The 19,762-nt window shown below is 44.7% G+C and overlaps 1 protein-coding gene across 1 annotated transcript in view; it reads right to left on the bottom strand.

Annotated features, from left to right (window-relative positions):
* The window catches only part of LOC133390925 (1-phosphatidylinositol 4,5-bisphosphate phosphodiesterase zeta-1-like), a 78,640-nt gene extending 69,732 nt beyond the window's left edge, over window positions 1–8,908 (bottom strand). Inside the window, exons 1-4 of the mRNA XM_061640466.1 lie at window positions 8,876–8,908; window positions 8,320–8,390; window positions 7,574–7,709; window positions 4,567–4,801 (exon numbers count right to left, since the gene is read on the bottom strand). Coding sequence (XP_061496450.1) covers window positions 4,567–4,801; window positions 7,574–7,709; window positions 8,320–8,390; window positions 8,876–8,908 — 475 coding nt within the window. The remainder of the gene's footprint in view (window positions 1–4,566; window positions 4,802–7,573; window positions 7,710–8,319; window positions 8,391–8,875) is intronic.
* Between the last annotated feature and the right edge of the window lie 10,854 nt (window positions 8,909–19,762).

The following is a 19,762-nucleotide window of genomic DNA, read 5'->3' as shown; positions in this document are numbered from 1 at the left end:
CCACAAATAAAGATTGACTCGAAGGTTTTGGCCGGCCCTTGACAACATGCCACACCATGGGGCTCTGCAGCCATAGGCACTGGCTCCGCTTTCCTGGTCCCCACCACCATGGTGACTGTTATTTTTGCTGTCACCAATCACTCACCTGAGCAAAGGCAGACAATGACAGCTCACATGGTCACTCCTGCTCCTAGCCACCACTGCCATTTGCTTGGTTGCGCACTCAGCTAGGTGATTCCTGCTAGCAGCTGCTCAGAATAGCCAAGAGGCAGGCAGATGTGTAAGCAGCTGCATGGCTCACTTGCTCCCCTGGGGAAAAAATATTGAACAGCTATAGGAGCAACCACCTCTGCCACTTGCTCGTCTCTTCTTTTGTCAGCTGCAGAAGCTGTTCTAGCATCCTTCAGCACTTGTTTGCTGGCAGGTGATCAAGTTTTGACAAAGGAGGAGAGAAAGGTGAGCCACTGCTGTCACAGGGGATATGTATGGATCAAAGGCTGGAGGGATTTAGCCCACTCACTCCTCTATCCATCCACTGCCATAGGTACAGTAGCAATACCTACTCTCCTTCCAGAGAAGCAGTGGGGGCTACCACAATTTGCTCACCTGCCCTCCTACAACTGAACACAAATAAAATAATGTTCTGAGAGGCCAACACTGCTTACTTGCTCACTAGTGAATGGGCGGATAAGGAAGCAGCAGCAACTCCCCTCTGCTTCTTTGGCAGCAGGGAAGGAAGAGGAGCCACCAGTGCAGGTGGCAGTGTACAAACACACACACGCACATCAGTTGTATGGGCCAAATCTTGTTGCCTCTGCCACCTCTCACAAGCAAGGGCAGGTGGAAGTAGCTTGAAGGGTCAGGGCTCAGTGGTGGACCCACCTAATGATTTGTGGCCTTAGCACCTGGCTTACAACATCAACCCAATACCAACCCTGCAGAAGGTCCCAGGTCGAAACCTAGCACCTCCAATTTTAAAACCTCAGAAGGGACTGTAATTGCTTTCACCCAAATCTTTGGAAAGTCACTGCTAGTCAGAGTAAACCATTGGTTTTCAACTGGTGGGTTGGGACCCAGGTTTCAGCCTAATCTAAGGTGAGTCACACAAAGGCAGCACTTCCACAATACAAATATATGGGGGGAAAAACCTAAGGAACTGGTCCCCAAACGCATCTTTGGGTGAAACATGGGTCTGGATGTTGAAAAGCTGACTGCATTAATCAGCAGTCAGATTTGGTATATGGCAGCTTTATAAGCAGCCTCATCTAGAGATACTTTCTTTGCCCTAGTTCATGATTCATGTTAACTCAGAGATGTGGGGAAAAGGCACTTCTCTGTCAATGTTAATAAATACCCTATGTTACCCCGGACTTGTAGCTCTCTTCTGGTGGCTAACTAATCTGGAAGTAATAAAGTAATTTCAAAGTAGTTTTCCATGGGGTCTAAGATTTAAGGTCCCTTCCAAACCTTTAATTGGAGTGAATTCTAGGATTTTTGTTTTAAAATACTCTTTAAATATCTTTAAGCATGGAGCTGCAGATAAGAATCTTTTAGGAACCAGAAGAGAAAACTGACATAGCTTGCACAAGCTACTGCAGGACATTTCTCAAATGCGTCAGGATCAGACTTTTAACTCTGCACATTTAATCCAGTCTTTTACAAGCTGCACTCAGCTCTTCTGATGCTTTTGTAAACGGGGTTGCCGCTTGTCTAGATGTCATGAAATAATACAATCAGAGCAGGGGATAGAATAAAGCTTCAGATAGCTTTTAGATATTTTAGGGACAATACATACATGGCGCTAAAGCCCTACTGAGGCCTTCTAAATCCCTTACACAGTGAGAGTGGGACAAGCTTGCTAGCTCCATCTATCACTGACCCCATCACCCTCCATGAGTTGCAGGAATAACTTTTGGAGGGGAGAGCCTTTTCTACTTCTGTTGGCTCACTGCAAAATTTAGAACCCAGATCCTTCATGGTTCTATATGCCGCAGGAATCTTACACAGTAGAATAGGCTTCCCACTTCAGAAGTTTATCCCTCCATCATGGAGGGTGAGGAGAAGGCAAGCATAGTACAGTTGTATCTCCTCTCCCTCATCATGTGAGGAGTTCAGAACACTTGATAAGAATATTATGTGCCTTTGCATTTACTGTGCACGCTCCCACTGGCAGTGGGGGGCAGGGATTTTCTTCTAGTACCTTTCCTCAGGACTGCAGCAGGTGAAGAATCAAATGCCCCCCGGCACATCAGCTGTGAACCTGATAATTATCAGCTGATTATACTATTTGCATTTTTTTTTAAAATCTGCACTTTAATACACTTAATGTCACCACATTTCAGCAAACATGCTTGCTGTGCTCACCATGACTAGTGTGGTAGTTCTCTGGTGAGCATGACAAGTGGCCAGCCTTCCTTCTGACTTTGAAAAGTGGGAAGGACTGCCCAAGAAATTGTGCAGTGGTTCCCACCATGTCCCCAGATCTAGAATTGGAAGGCTGAGGATCCTTTGGATAGCTGTGTGATCAAGGTACTTATTTATTTATTTATTTATTTTATTTCATTTTTAAACCGCCCATAGCGAATAGCTCTCTGGGCGGTGTACAAAAGATTAAAAGTACAGAAATACAAAATATCACAATAAATAAACTGAAACAAAGAGATTTAAAATTGTAACATTAAACGCATTAAAATGCCTGGGAGCATAGCCAGGTCTTAACCTGGCGCCGAAAAGATAGAAGCGTCGGCGCCAGGCGTATTTCTTCGGGGAGGCTATTCCACAATTCAGGGGCCACTACAGAAAAGGCCCTAGATCGAGTAACTGTCCTCCGGGCTTCCCGATGGGTTGGTACCCGGAGGAGGGCCTTAGACGCTGAGCGAAGTGACCGGGTCGGTTCATAGCAGGAGAGGCGTTCCACAAGATACTGCGGTCCCACGCCGTGTAAGGCTTTATAGGTCAAAACCAGCACCTTGAATCTGGCTCGGAAGCAAATAGGTAGCCAGTGCAAATGGGCCAGAACAGGTGTTATATGCGCTGACCGGCTGGTCCTCGTCAGCAGTCTGGCTGCTGCGTTTTGCACTAGCTGAAGCTTCCGAACTGTCTTCAAGGGCAGCCCTACGTAGAGCGCATTACAGTAATCCAACCTAGAAGTTACCAGAGCATGAACAACTGAGGCGAGGTCATCCCTGTCCAGATAGGGGCGTAGCTGGGCTACCAACCGAAGGTGGTAGAATGCATTCCTTGCCACCGTGGCCACTTGCGCCTCCAGAGACAAGGAAGGATCGAAAAGAACCCCAAGACTACGAACCTGTTCCTTCAAGGGGAGTGTAACCCCATCTAGAACAGGGTAAGCATCCACCATCTGGGCAGGGAAGGCATTCACCAACAGTGTCTCAGTCTTGTCTGGATTGAGTCTCAGTTTATTAGCTCTCATCCAGTCCATTATCGCGGTCAGGCAGTGGTTCAGCATATCCACAGACTCACCTGTAGAAGATGAAAAGGAGAAATAGAGCTGCGTGTCATCAGCGTACTGGTGGCAACGCACTCCAAAACTCCTGATGACGGCACCCAGAGGCTGCATGTAGATGTTAAAAAGCATGGGGGACAAAACCGACCCCTGAGGGACTCCACAATGGAGAGTCCAAGGAGTCGAGCAATGTTCCCCAAGTACTACCTTCTGGTGACGATCCACCAAGTAGGAGCGGAACCACTGCCAAGCAGTGCCTCCAACTCCCAACTACTTGAAACCCCTTGACTGCATAGGGTCAAACTGGCACCCTCTCACACACCAGGCTTTCCTGCGCCAAGCCATGAAACACAGGTAGGGGAGGGCATTCATTGCCATTCCCAGAGGTGCCCGCTTGTGACTCCAGAGAGTAAGCAGCCTTTTCTTCAGGAAAGACCAAATGTGAGGGAGAGAGAGTCACTGTTCAAAGGCACCCCATGCACCTTAGGGGAGTGAAGTCCAACAGGACACAGCCCTCTTACACTCAGCTTTTCTCACAGGAAAGTCAAGGGAAGTGAGGTGAATTGCAGCTGATTGGTAGAACCAGACATTTACATTTTATTGATTTATTCTGTTGTATCCTGATTATTGGCATCTCCGGTTAGGGAAGTTTTGGCAGATAGTTCTTAGCAACTTTTAGGTGCAGTTGCCATGTACCTAAATGAAGCCTCTGGATTTTTGTTTCTTTTTAGAAAATCAACTATGGTTCTTGAGCAAATTCTGTACATGAAATACATTAAAATATGAATCACCTAAGTAAACATGTGTTAAATCTGACCTTTATCCAGAGATACTTTATTACCATAGACATTCTTATTAACTTGTATAAAGTACATTATTTTTAAAAGATGGATATAATTCCAAGCTTTATAGGTTGCATTCCCATATGTAATTACTTGATAAAAAGTCCTACTGAACTGTCATTTATTTTCAAATAAACATGCCCAAGATTACACCACACATATTCAAAGATAAAAAATAGCTACCTATGAATGATTTATACCATTAAAAAATTCTGTAAGAAAAACTATGCAATTAGAAACTTAAAAGATCCAATGTACCTTCTTCAATGGGCTCAAACTTGACTATGAGTTGAGCAGCGATTGTTTCATCAACTTCAGGCTGAAATTGTTCAACTTTAAGAAAATGAACTAGATTTGAAAGAGGTAGGATTTTGTGGTTTGGAGAGTGAGTTTTGAAAAGTTCATGCATTTCACATCTGTGTGCTATAGCCCGATAAATTCCTCTAAAATCTTCTATAGTAATAGTTCCAGACTTGAATGAATCACTTTCCTGCTTAGAAGGGGGAAAACGAGTTAAGACTAATGCATAACAAAACACACAGCAATAAGGACAGATATTTCTATGCAAGTATCAGGTACTTCTAGATAAAAAAAATAGATTATTTTTCTATACCTTTCTTTTAAATTTAAGGATATGACATTGAAAGTGAACATAAAGGCCCATCTAGTCAAGCATTGTTTCCAACCAGCCAGATGTCTCCAAGAAATTTGCAGGACAGCAGCAAAGCAACATTATGTGTTTGTGAGGGATGCCTTTAAAGCATACAATGGGCCATTAAGAAACCCACATTTAGTTTTTCAAAACTTATGAAACAGTGGAATGGGACTTTGGGGGGACAGAGGATCACGCAGAGAAAAGGATTCTGTAGGGAAAGGAATGTTCTGTATTTCTCACCACAGAAAGGCTTTTCAGAGGTATAACCAAATGCAACGTAGAGTATGGCAGTTATTACAGCTCTGGGCCATGGTAAAGCAGACTTGTAAATAGCATGTAAGGCAACTAGGCGTGGCACTTTGACCAAGGTTTTTCTTTCATGCCACAGATTACTAACATAGGTATGTGTGTGGGCAAGCAGGCTAATAAAACATTTGTGAGCTGGTAATTTTTATTTCCAAGGCTGTGGTAAAGCCCTCCCTTCTATCCATTAGCTGTTTCATAAATTTCAAAGCTCTGTCCAGTATTCTGCATTATATGATGTGCCTGTTACAACTTGTGGATACAGCCAATGCACATATTTGCATACTATTCTGCAAAATTGTAATTTGCAGCTAACCATAGGAAGCATTGTATGTTCTTGTAGACACATGGCATTAATTCTACACACTACTACAAAACTGCAAACAAAAATTACAGTCTTGCTCAACTTGATAGTAAGCTGCTCATGGCCAGAGTTCAATTCCAATGGAAGGAGGAAGTCAAATCTCCGGTAAAAGGGGTCAAGGTCCACTCAGCCTTCCATCCATCCGTGGTCAGTAAAATGAGTACCCGGCATACGCTAGGGGGGTAAAGAAAGGCCAGGGAAGGAACTGGCAAACCCACCCCATATATACGGTCTGCCTAGTAAACGTAGCAAGACGTCACCCTAAGAGTCGGAAACAACTCGCACTATAAGTGCGGGGACACCTTTACCTTTTTTTAACACAAGTGAAACTAACTGAAGTTTCCAACTCTCAAAAGGGAAGGAAAATTGGCTTATTTAGATTTCTCACACAAGAAATATATTATTTTACTGCATGCAACAAATAAAAATTCCTACCACTAGAGAGTAAATTTTCTGGGAGGAAGGGTGGGATAGAAATAATAATAATAATAATAATAATAATAATAATAATTAATAATAATAATTTGTTTTGGTTTAATAAAGAAAAGAAATAATTATACATTTGAAGTTATTAAGGTAAATGGTTTCTCCTTTTATTTTTAGTCTATTTTAACCGTTTCATCTAAGTGACAAAATAGGCAGATGATATAAAACATATTTATATTTTACAAGCAATATAAATAAATTGTGATTATTGTGAGCTAAATAATGCAGCTAACTCACACTGTCATTTTTGTAACAGTGGCTAGGAGTCTGGAACAAGATGAATATGGAATTGTATAACCTTAGGTCTGTCACAAAGAATTTATAATCTGAAATGTAAACGAGAAAAAAAAAAAACCTCCAACAGAGATTTTATCTTACATAAAAAAATATGAAAACAAAAATATTTTGTTACTTCTGTCAGGCCAGCAGGAAGTCCATAGAACAGCATGGTGTGGACAATGCTGTGTAAAAGAGCCAAACTACACTATACAGTGAAGTTCCATGCTTGGGACTTCTGGGTTGGGGGGGGGCTCACAGCATGGGGGGGCAAGTTTGACATTTTTGGTTGCCATGCTCACCATAACTGGGCCACTGCACTCTGGTCAGCAACTTTGAAACTACAGAGGAGGACTTTCCTGACAGTTGAGTGAGGATCCCAGTTTTCTAAACAGTTCCACATTTGGGAGGAAGACTGGGGGTTGCTTGACTGCTCAGAGATGGGATGGCTGGTGCACCTTGCTTCAGTGTGCCCTCCACAGGCTTTTCCCACAAGCAACTTCCTGGCGTGTGTGGAGTGCCCAAATCAACAAAAAAAAACCCAGCCTTTCCTGCAGGAATGGCCCAGATTCCATTGGACTATTTAGTGCCCTCCAAATATTTTGAACTACAATTCCCATCAGCCCCAATCTGTAATGGCCAATGGTCAGGGGTGATGGGAGTTGTAATCCAAAACATCCGGAGGGCACCAAATTGGAAAAAGCTGGACTAGATGACTTCTGAAGTCCCTTCCAACTCTACAATCTTACAACTGGGTGGTAGCGTGTAGTTAGAATGATTTTCAAAGCTTTCAGATTTTAAAGATGTTGGCCAATGCATCAAACTAAACAAAATGATACCACAATGTGACAGAGATGATTGCCGCTTCAAAGATTGCTAGCCTAAGAGAAAACAAACAAACAATTCTGCTGTGAGATTTTTACTGCTTCTACCTGCTGCTGCTATGTACTATTTACAATTATTAACATCAACAGTGTACCATTCGGCACTGAAGAGAACACAGTAATGACCAAGGCTACCATTCTGAGTAGGAGTAATGCCCTAAAATGACATTTGAACTGAGTGACAAACTATATCTGTTTAATATTTCACATCTAGTAAATTCATATTCAAAACCTTATTTTAAAATAACTCAGAGATCAATTGTACTTCCAAACCTATTCAGTGATGCATTTTCTCACCTTAAAAATGTATTTCACATGAACATAATCAAAAGGGATGTCAAATTTAGTAAGCAATTCCAAAGTACTTTCAAAATTAATCTTTCCTTTTCTAAACTTGTCATGGACAATGTTTAAAAACCACGTAAATGGAAGGCTGGTTAAGGAAATCACCGATCTATATGAAATATTTCTTACTTTTCTAAGCCTGCATAGTCCCCACACACAAACACACACACACAATTATTACACATTCAGGGTTGTAGTCAATGATAGTCCTACTCAGAGAAGACTCATTGAAGTCAATAGACATGACTAACTTAGGTTCATTAATTTTAATGGGTCTACTCTGACTATAACTTAGTCAGATACAATTCAAAGGTTCCTACTCTGCTTACAATATAAAGGTCAATTGTGGAGGCTCATAAGAATGTTATTTTATTATTCAAACCTGTATTTTGTGTGTATTTTTCTATTTTTATCTTCGGATCATCTAAGGCACTTTGAAAATGGCTGCAGCTACAAGATATACATTTAAATAAATGAAGTGTGAGAGTTGATAGTAATAATTAAGGAAGAGTGGCAGTATTGGGGAAAGCAAAGGTAATAGATTTCTGAAATTTTCCCAGAGGAAACTGGAGAAAGAGCCTGATCTGTCCCCAAATCTTCACACACACAAAGTTCCATATAGGATGCAATACTACACCAATTTACTGATATTAAGTCCCACTGAATTCAAAGGGGCTTAGTCCTTGACAGCCACATACAGTATAGGATTGCAGTGATAAACTGCCTCCAAAGTGCTCACTTTGAGGTTGTACTGGTGGTGCATGTCCATCTGGATAAGAATGGTTATGGGTAAACTTTAGATAACAAAGATTCTTGGTCCAGGGACTTGTGTTAACGGCACTGTATAAATACTTTAAAAAATTCATCACGTGCATCCTGCTCTTTCCTGCCATGCAGCTCTGAGCTGCGTATCTGGATATATCCCTATCATGTAGTATTAGTGTTAACAAAGCATTGTTCCAACGAGGGGGAGACCCAGCTCTCTCATAACGGCAACGGTGTGATCTTTCTTGGGAATCGTTTGCTTGGAGCAGCAGATATTAAATTAGCACGGGGAGAGGCTGCCCTATCACCACCAGGTGCAATTCGTGCAAAACTTGATACTGAGCGAGAGATCGTATGCTTAGGAAGCGGGCACTCTCGCGCGTTCATCCGCCCACCACCACTTCCAGGGTGCGAAAGAACCGCGGGGAACGAAGGATATCTGGCTTCCATGGTGGCCGCTCCTCATGGCCTTTTGCGCCTGGTCCTCACTTGCGGTAGTTGCAGCAGCTCCCTGCGCGGCATAGTTTCCTCCCCTGGGCCAGCCAGGGGTTAGGGGCTCCAGCCCCCTCTCGCCAGTGCCGCTCCTTCCCTCCGTCCGCGCAGACGAAGGCGAAAGAAGACCTGCGAGGAGGAGGCGGCAAACGGGGAGGGCGCGCTCCAGGCGCGAAGAAACGAGATACGGGGTGGGGGGCGCGGGGAACGCCTGCTCGGCGCGCGGGCTCTGTGGCGTCACGAGCCTCCGTTCTGGGCCAACGGTTCTCCCGGGAGCCCCCGTCGCGTAATGACGGAGGCTCAGGGCGCGGGAGAGGCAACTTGGCCTGGCTCTCTCTTACACCCAAGCCCCCTCCTGCCCCCCCTCTAGTGCAACCGTTAGGTACTTCTTACATGGCGTAGTGGTTAAGGTGTTGCACTACGATCTGGGAGACCAGGGTTTTAATTCCCACATTGCCATGAAGCTCACTGGGTGACCTTAGGCCAGTCACTGCCTTTCAGCCTCTTGAAAACCCTGTTCATAGGGTTGCCATAAGTCGGAACCGACTTGAAGGCAGTACATACACATAGAAAATCAGTGATGTGGTGGTTCCCCCCCCCCATTTTTAAACTTTCTATACCTTTCTCTTATGGAGAGCCACATCCATACCTTTATTCCACTTTAAACAGTCACGGCTTCCCCCAAAGAGAAGGGTAGTTTGTGAAGGGTGCTGGGTGTTCTCCTGGCAGAGCTCCAGTGGCCTGGGAGGTTTAACAGTCAGCCTTTCTTCTATTGATTGTAGCTCTGTAAGGGGAATAGGCCGTCTCCTGACCATTCTCATAACCCTTCACAAACTACGCTTCCCAGGATTCTTTGGGGGAAGTCATGATGGTGTAAAGTATAATAAAGGTCTAATGTGGGCGTGGAAAAAGTGAACCTAACAAGACCATTGATGACAGGGGTGGTGCCAAAAGGGGGGGCAAGAGTCCCCTTAAACAAGGAGCTTGGCCCTCCACCTAGCATATTTGACCCAGCTAGAATTATACTTTGCCACTCTTGTGCACCCTCTGGCATTTTTTTCTGTTCCCCAACCCCAACCCCAAGTTTTTTTCCTGATGCCTTTGCTGCCTGCTGAATCTGACCAAACGCTCATTGAGTCCAGCATTCTCTGTTTCAAACAGTGGCCCACCAGATGTCTACAAGAAATTTGCAGGACAGCATGAAAGCAACTGGGGTGTGTGTGTGAGGGATGCTTGATTGTATAATTGCTGTAAACAGCGATAATCAAATGTGGGTAGATAACAAAAGTGAAACTTTTTAAAAATATACACAGTATGTTATTGAAGCTTGTGACATTGGGATAAAATGTAAACGTACTGCCTTCAAGTCGATTCTGACTTATGGCGACTCTGACTAGCGTTTTCATGAGGCTGAGAGGCAGTGACTGGCACAAAGTCACCTAGTGAGCTTCATGGCTATGTGGGGATTTGAACCCTGGTCTCCCAGGTCGTAGTCCAACACCTTAACCACTACACCACACTGGCTTAAGCAACAAATAAATATGGCACAGTTTTACAGGTTGGTGAGGCCAGTCATTGATAATTAACCAAAAAGAAAAGAAATTGCTACAATTTCAAATCAATAACAAGTGTTGTGTGTTTTGTGCCTTCAAGTCAGTTACAACTTATGATGACCCTGTGAATCAAAATGAGTGTTAAAAGTCACACTTATGTAAAGGGTATATCAGTTTAATAGGACTAACTTATTTTCCTTCCTTTTACAGAAGCATCTTTCAAAATTCCAGACAGATAAAACAATTCACTACCAACATAAGTGAAACTAACTTAAGTTCCAACTCTCAAGAGGCAAGAAAAATTGACTTGTTTAGTTTTCTTATACGTTATTTCAAAGCATGCAACAAATAAAAAATCCCCACCATTGAAGAGGAAAGCATGGATCATTTTAGACCTTGTACTTAAGGGGGGGGGCATTATTTAGTTATTACAGTTATATCTCACCTCCAAGCAGTCCAAGGTGGCATACATTGTTCTCCTCCTCCCCATTTTACCCTCACAGCAACCCTATGAGGTAGGTTAAGCTGAGAGTTGGTGATTGGCCCAAGGTCACCCAGTGAGCTGCATAGCAGAGTGAAAATTTCAACCCTAGTCTCTCAGATCCTAGTCCACAATCTCACCATGTGCATTATTACTTCAGTTGTGAAGCACACCATTAACATTTCTCTCTCCCCCCCACCACCATTCAATGTTTTACAACTGCTTCAACATTTTTGATGTGTAAGAGCACATCAAGAGTTTGCCAATCCTGATCTAATACAACAACAAAACAAACCCTGAGCGTGTGCTGTTTTTCATTTCACACTCACTTAAATCATAGCACCATAAAGACTAAAGGAATAAGATGGAATTTGCTTCTGCTGGCCTGATACTAGATACATTCACTTGGGAATAAAGGACATATTGTAGTAGAAAAGATAATATAGTTTTAAAGTAAAAATAATAAAATGAGCATCTGTTACCAGGTAGATGCCCAGCCATCTGCCCCCTGACTAAAAATGTTTTAAATGTAAACATTTAAAAGAAAGAAAAGCTGCAGCGACCAACATTTGCCATGGTGGGCCCCAGCATGCCTATGCCAGCCCACAAGATATTATATTAGTAAGGAGGCTCTGCCCCCCCGCTTGCTTCAGTAACCACCCTCACCCACAAACACACATACCCCAGGCACGCCAAACGCACACACACCAAGCACCCCGAAACACACACCAGGCATCCCCAGATAACCCTAGGCACTCCCAAACACCTCCAGGTTCCCCCAAACACACATACACACACCAGGCATCCCCAAGAACACAGACAGAGGAACCCACATACACCAGGCACTCCCAAATACATACATCTACATGCACACAGGGACTCCAAAACACACACACTCACAAATGTGCCTCCCCCAGGCACTCGCAAACATCCCCCAGATACCCCACTCCCCTCACCAACCCTCTTCGCAATCCCCCTCAGTGCCTTCAGACCCCACAATGGGCGCGCTAAGACTCCTTACCTATTCCTGTGCTGTGTCCATGCCCTGCCGCTGCCCTGTCCCGCTGTTTCCCCTTTCACAAATGGTGCTGCTGCGCAGCTCTGCTCAGTGTGCCTAGGCCACCTGCCACCTATGTCGTTTACTTGTGTCCTACCCAAGCTGCTGCCACCATTTGCCCTCCAGCCTCACCCTCCTCTTTTGGCTACTTGCCTGCTTGCTCCACACCTGCCCACTTGCCTTACTTGCCCACCCCACAGCTGCCCACTAATCTTCCTCACCCTACACCCGGCCACCCCATTGCTCTCTCACCTGCCCCCACCACCAGTCATCCTTGCTTTCCTCATGCCCTCGCCTCACCACCCTGCCACCATGCCACACACGATGGCTTAGGAAAATATTATATAGGTAGAGATATATTAATTTGATAGTCACCAAACACAGGGCAGTATAGACAGCTTACAATAAATGTTAAAAACTTTTGTAGTTCCATCAAATGCCCGGGTGAAGAGGCAAGGCTTACCCAACTGAATCCAAAAAGTTGTATATATGGCTACCTACTTCAATGGTTTTAAAAGAGGATTATTTTATTTATTTATTTATATCCTGCTCTTCCTCCCAAAAGGAACTCAGGGTGGCAAATTAGATAAATAAGGCTATCAGTCGCTACTAGCCGTGATGGCTATGTTCTACAACCACTATCAGAGGTAGTATGCCTCTGAATACCAGTTGCTGGGAGTCACGAATGGAGAGTGCTGTTGTACTCAGGTCCTGCTTGCAGGCTTCCCATAGGCATCTGGTTAGCCACTGGTTAGTGACAAAATGCTGAACTAGGACCTTTGGCCTGATCTGACAGGCCTCTTCTTATGTTCTCATGCGCTGATGTGGGGCTTGTTTGCTACTACCATAATCTACTGCTCTCTGCGTACGCATTGGGGAGTGTTGTGGGCCCCTGGCCCTGAGGTCCAGGCCTAGTTGCACCACTAACTCATAAAAAACTCCGTGCCTGAGGACTGGAAAGTGGCAAATGTAACGCCAATCTTCAAAAAGGGATCCAGAGGGGATCCCGGAAATTACAGGCCAGTTAGCTTAACTTCTGTCCCTGGAAAACTGGTAGAAAGTATTATTAAAGCTAGATTAACTAAGCACATAGAAGAACAAGCCTTGCTGAAGCAGAGCCAGCATGGCTTCTGCAAGGGAAAGTCCTGTCTCAGTAACCTATTAGAATTCTTTGAGAGTGTCAACAAGCATATAGATCGAGGTGATCCAGTGGACATAGTGTACTTAGACTTTCAAAAAGCGTTTGACAAGGTACCTCACCAAAGGCTTCTGAGGAAGCTTAGCAGTCATGGAATAAGAGGAGAGGTCCTCTTGTGGATAAGAAATTGGTTAAGAAGCAGAAAGCAGAGAGTAGGAATCAACGGACAGTTCTCCGAATGGAGGGCTGTAGAAAGTGGAGTCCCTCAAGGATCGGTATTGGGACCTGTACTTTTCAACTTGTTCATTAATGACCTAGAATTAGGAGTGAGCAGTGAAGTGGCCAAGTTTGCTGATGACACTAAATTGTTCAGGGTTGTTAAAACAAAAAGGGATTGCGAAGAGCTCCAAAAAGACCTCTCCAAACTGAGTGAATGGGCAGAAAAATGGCAAATGCAATTCAATATAAACAAGTGTAAAATTATGCATATTGGAGCAAAAAATCTTAATTTCACATATACGCTCATGGGGTCTGAACTGGCGGTGACCGACCAGGAGAGAGACCTCAGGGTTGTAGTGGACAGCACGATGAAAATGTCGACCCAGTGTGCGGCAGCTGTGAAAAAGGCAAATTCCATGCTAGCGATAATTAGGAAAGGTATTGAAAATAAAACAGCCGATATCATAATGCCATTGTATAAATCTATGGTGCGGCCCCATTTGGAATACTGTGTACAGTTCTGGTTGCCTCATCTCAAAAAGGATATTATAGAATTGGAAAAGGTTCAGAAGAGGGCAACCAGAATGATCAAGGGGATGGAGCGACTCCCTTACGAGGAAAGGTTGCAGCATTTGGGGCTTTTTAGTTTAGAGAAAAGGCGGGTCAGAGGAGACATGATAGAAGTGTATAAAATTATGCATGGCATTGAGAAAGTGGATAGAGAAAAGTTCTTCTCCCTCTCTCATAATACTAGAACTCGTGGACATTCAAAGAAGCTGAATGTTGGAAGATTCAGGACAGACAAAAGGAAGTACTTCTTTACTCAGCGCATAGTTAAACTATGGAATTTGCTCCCACAAGATGCAGTAATGGCCACCAACTTGGACGGCTTTAAAAGAAGATTAGACAAATTCATGGAGGACAGGGCTATCAATGGCTACTAGCCATGATGGCTGTGCTGTGCCACCCTAGTCAGAGGCAGCATGCTTCTGAAAACCAGTTGCCGGAAGCCTCAGGAGGGGAGAGTGTTCTTGCACTCGGGTCCTGCTTGCGGGCTTCCCCCAGGCACCTGGTTGGCCACTGTGAGAACAGGATGCTGGACTAAATGGGCCACTGGCCTGATCCAGCAGGCTCTTCTTATGTTCTTAAAAAAGATGGGTGGGCAGGTCAAGAGTGTTCATAGAAATATTTCAGGAGGAGGCAAAGTCTATGAATTATTACTATAGGTCACTGGCAACCCACTCCGCCTACCATTACATTTAGAATTCCGGAGGCGGAAACATCCCCCCTTGCCTCACCTGGACACCCTTGGGAGTGGTAAAGGGCATGAAGGAATAATTGCCAGTCTTAAGAGAATGTGACAGGAACCTCTTAGAAGACATTTAATTTGTGTGAAGTGCAGAAGATCTTAGGTTTCCCCAAAGCATTTTGGGATGAAACAGCAATAGCTGATTTCCGTTTGAAAACACAGAAGCTTCTAGTTATTTGGATCTGCCTTTAGCACTGACCAAAATTTGAAGATTTGGGTGATTTCTAAATGTACCAGCATGGCTACCTCAGATTCCTCCACTACATTTCCTCAGCAGCCCTTCCAGAATAGGAGGGAAGCTGCAGGCTTGTAAGATGGCCTACCCAAAGACACCTTCAGAATTGGTTCCAACAATATGCTTTGCAACTAACGTGGGGGGGAAACTTTTCCCTCGAAAAGTATATCCTCAGTATATCATATGCCGCCCTGGGCTCCTACTGGGAGGAAGGGCGGGATATAAATAAAATAATAAATAAAATAATGGAAGTATACTCCTGTGACCATTGGAATTTAGAGCCACAAATTCACAAATTATCAGAGGTTCCCTTGTGAAAAGTAAAAGGGGGGGAGCCCTGCTTTACATGCATTCTTGTGTGAAATTGCAACTCCTGATTGAACACTGGCTCCATTTTTTTTCTACTTAGCCATTGGGCTTTCAGTCAATAATAGCACATTTCCTTCAGGGGGTATTGCTCACAGGGAAGCACAGACATAAAAGCAGAAGATAACTTTGCACGACCTTCTTTTAAATATCTGCTCAGAAGGATTGCACATAACCTGAAACATAATGAATTTTTCATATGTTCTAGGGTTCTGCCGTCTAGTATAGCATGACCAGAAGAGCACATATCCCCACAGCTGCTGACTAAACATGTGAAATAAAATTGATGGAAGCAGATTAGTATAAAAAATGACACAAACTGATCCTGTACTTTGCAGGATCACACTCAGTCTAACCCAAATACTGAATTTGAAGTAACAGGAAAGATCCTTAGAAAGCAGAAAAGCAGCTAAAATACTGTTAGCTTGAATGTTTCTTCTTTCGTTCTTTTTTTAGAAGACCCAGTGCCTGCAGGGGGAAGAGGACCATCACCGACCAGGCAGGGAGAGCGCCTGCTTGTGCTGCTGCAGCTGCTGCAGCTTGGATACCATCACTGCCCTCTCCTTTTTGGGCTTCTGCTCTGCAGGTTGGCACTGTGCAGGACCAGGCCCCAGGTACTCAGCCAGCTGTGGCTGATACTGTTCCACCTGTCTCTTCCTCGGAGGGGATACATAAGCCAGCTGACTAAGGTGGTTCCTGCTTTGTTTGCCTTTTTGTGGGTCTTGAATCATGTGCCTGGGAGAGAGGATTCAGAGCCAAGTGGGGAGACTTGAGGGGGGCCCAATTAGTGTAGTGACGGGTAGAGGGAGATACGGCATTGTGAGGAGGACTTGCCAGGTAAGGGGAATGTAGCCTAGGCAGTTAACGGCTGTGCCTTGTTCCTGTCCTCCCCACACCCGCAGGTTTGTTGGTTGCCCTATCTGCCAGCTCTCAGGCCTCCAGATGCTGCTCCTAAACGCCAGATCGGTGCATAATAAGATCTCCCTCATTCATGATTTAATTGTGGATGAGGCAGCTGATCTGGCATGTATAACTGAGACCTGGGTGGGTGAGCAGGGAGGAGTCAGTCTCTCCCAGCTATGTCCACCAGGGTACCTGGTCCAGTATCAGGGTAGACCTGAGGGTCGAGGAGGGGGTGTTGCTGTGGTCTATAGGAGCTCCATCTCCCTCTGCAAGCATCCTGTCCATGTGACTACTGGTCTGGAGTGTTTGCACCTTATGTTGGGTCAACGGGACAGACTGGGAATTCTGTTGGTGTACCGCCCACACCACTGCCCAACAGACTCACTAGCTGCGCTGACGGAGGTGGTCTCAGGTGTACTGTTGAGATCCCCCAGACTGTTGGTTCTGGGGGATGTCAACATTCATGCCGAGGCCGCCTTATCTAGGGCAGCTCAGGATTTCATGGTTTCCATGACAACCATGGGACTGTCCCAATACGCCATTGGCCCAACACGTGTAGCAGGGCATACTCTAGACCTGGTTTTTGCAACTGGACATGGAGTTGGTGATCTGAATGTGGGGGACCTTACATCAGTCCCTCTGTCATGGACAGATCACTGCTTGCTGAAGTTTAGACTCACAGCAGCTGTTCCCCTCTGCAAGGGTGGGGGACCTATTAAGTTGGTCCGCCCCCAGAGACTAATGGATCCGGATGGTTTCCAAAGGGCTCTGGGGAGTTTTCCGGCTGATAGGGCTAGCGCTCCTGTCGAAACCCTGGTTGAACTGTGGAATACAGAAATGACCCGGACAGTTGACATGATTGCTCCTGAGCGCCCTCTCCTGTGTAGAGCTCGTACGACTCCATGGTATACCCCATAGCTGAGAGCGATGAAACAATATCGGAGACAGCTTGAGTGCAGATGGAGACGAACTCCTGGTGGATGCAATTATACACTGGTGAGTGCCTATGGTAAGCTGTATGTAGGGGCAGTGAGGGCAGCAAAAAACCAATATTTTGCTGCCACTATCGAATCATCACTCTGCCGCCCAGCAGAGCTCTTCAGAATTGTCCGGGGGCTATTACACTCTGGCCCCAGGGACAAGGTAGAACCATCTGAGGCCCGCTGTAATGAATCTGCTAGACACTTCCAGGATAAAATCTTTTGCATCCGCCAGGACTTAGACTCCAGTGTTATAGCAGATGAATCAAGCGAGGTATCCAGAGCACAGCCTTATCCCGATTTCTTGGATGAGTTTCAGTTGATACAGCTTGAGGACGTTGACAAGGTGCTTGGACAGGTTCATGCAACCACTTCTGTGCTGGATCCTTGCCCTTCTTGGCTAATAAAAGCTAGCCATCAGTATGCTGATGACACGCAGCTCTATTTCTCCTTTTCATCTTCTTCAGGTGAGGCTGTCAATGTGCTGAACCGGTGCCTGGCTGCGACAATGGACTGGATGAGAGCTAATAAACTGAGGCTCAGTCCAGACAAGACTGAGATGCTGCTAGTGGGTGGTTCTTCTGACCAGATGGTGGTTGTCCAACCTGTCCTGGATGGGGTTGCACTCCCCCTGAAAGAGCAGGTTCGTAGCTTGGGGGTTCTCCTAGAATCATCTCTGTCACTTGAGGCTCAGGTAGCCTCGGTGGCACGGAGTGCCTTCTACCAGCTTTGGTTGGTGGCCCAACTACGTCCCTATCTGGACAGGGTTAACATGGCTTCAGTTGTCCATGCTCTGGTAACCTCCAGATTAGATTACTACAATGCACTCTACGTGGGGCTGCCTTTGAAGATGGTTCGGAAACTGCAGCTTGTGCAAAATGCAGCGGCCAGATTGGTAACAGGGACCAGACGGTCCAAACATATAAAACCGATTCTGGCCCGCTTGCATTGGCTGCCTGTATGTTTCCGAGCTCAATTCAAGATGCTGGTTTTGACCTATAAAGCCTTACATGGCTTGGGACCACAATACCTGATGGAATGCCTCTCCTGATACAAACCCACCCGTACACTACGTTCAAGATCAAAGGCCCTCCTCCGGGTGCCTACTCCAAGGGAAGCTCGGAGGATGACAACAAGGGAGAGGGCCTTCTCAGTGGTGGCCCCCAAATTATGGAATGATGTTTGTGATGAGGTGCGCCTGGCGCCAACACTGTTATCTTCTTGGTGCCAGGTCAAGACTTTCCTCTTCTCCCAGGCATTTTAGCATGTGTTTTATACTGTTTAAATTTTTTAATTGTGTTTTAAATTGTTTTTATAAGATCTGTTTTAAACTGTATTTTTTTTAATGTTTTTAGTTACTGTAAACCGCCCAGAGAGCTTTGGCTATGAGGCGGTATACAAGTATAATAAAATAAATAAATAAATATTTAAAAAACAGTTCCTCCACCCAACATGAAAGTCTCTGAAGCTACAGTCCCAAGTAAATGCAAGCCTTACTATACACAATGTGCATTTGTTGTTGTTATGTGCCTTCAAGTCAGTTACGACTTATGGTGACCCTTCTGAGTAAACATTACAACTGTGAGTGTATGAAACATTTGGATAGTCTGTTTTCTTATTAGGATACTTTTTTTCTCAAGAGGACTCAGATGTGCATTAAATGTCTGTATACCAATGTATATGTATTGGTGTAATAATTACCATACAGAAATACTATATTAAATAATTACTAAATTTAAATAAAAATACAATACATGCAAGTGGGGAAGACTAGAAGCAGAATTCAACTTGTATTGCACCGGGCTGGAGGGAGTTGGATGTGTTGCCCCCCTGGTTGAGCTGACAGGCTCCCAGCACTTCCAGGCTCTGCCTGCAGAAGCCCCTCATCCTGGCGGAGGAGGGCCCAGGGGGGGAGTTATATGACATCCTATTTGTGTTTGGGCTGCTCCCGCAGAAGTTCAGCTGGCAAAAAGGTCATAGGAAAATAATGGCGCTCAATGGGAATGCTTACTCACCAGTAGGGAAGTTTGTCGGAGTTGGTTGTTGCTTTTCCATTTGTGCACCCTGCTCCTAACTGAGCCGGCGTTCAGCCAGCCCGGCAGCACCCAAATAGCAAATGGATGCAGCAGAGCTTTCTGCCATCTCCTACTCTTCCACCACCACCCCTGGCTTCCCATGACTTGGATTGCTCTGTAGCTACCTGCTTAGTTGGTTCTCCAGGTACTAAATGTTTATGGTTCAATTCATGGCCCTTGCTTTCCCTTCTTATGGTTCTTTATCTTTAAGCCGGACTGGATAGCCCATAAAATAGATGACTTTGTCAAACAGAGGACTCTTCTCTGTAAAGTACAACACATAGCAATTCTGGCCCCTAACTAAATAGAGATCTTAAAATTTTTCCCCATCTTCTGGGATATTAACTATACCTAAACCTCTCAGTATTGAGGTGAATACTTTTTTCAGTTTCAGTAAATAATACTTTTTTTAAAAGGCATTCTTATCTATCTCCTAAGAGCAAAGTAAATCATTAATGCATTCTGAAACACAAATTAGAAATTCTAGAAAAAATATGTGCATAAAATGTAAGTGAAAGAGCTACAAGGATTTCAGTAATTCTGCTAAAGCTGTATCTAACTGTTCTTG

Source organism: Rhineura floridana, chromosome 8, assembly GCF_030035675.1.
Source record: "Rhineura floridana isolate rRhiFlo1 chromosome 8, rRhiFlo1.hap2, whole genome shotgun sequence".
NCBI classification, from domain to species: Eukaryota; Metazoa; Chordata; class Lepidosauria; order Squamata; family Rhineuridae; genus Rhineura; species Rhineura floridana.
Note: the sequence above shows the minus strand (reverse complement) of the source record. Positions and strands in the feature narration are given on the sequence as shown.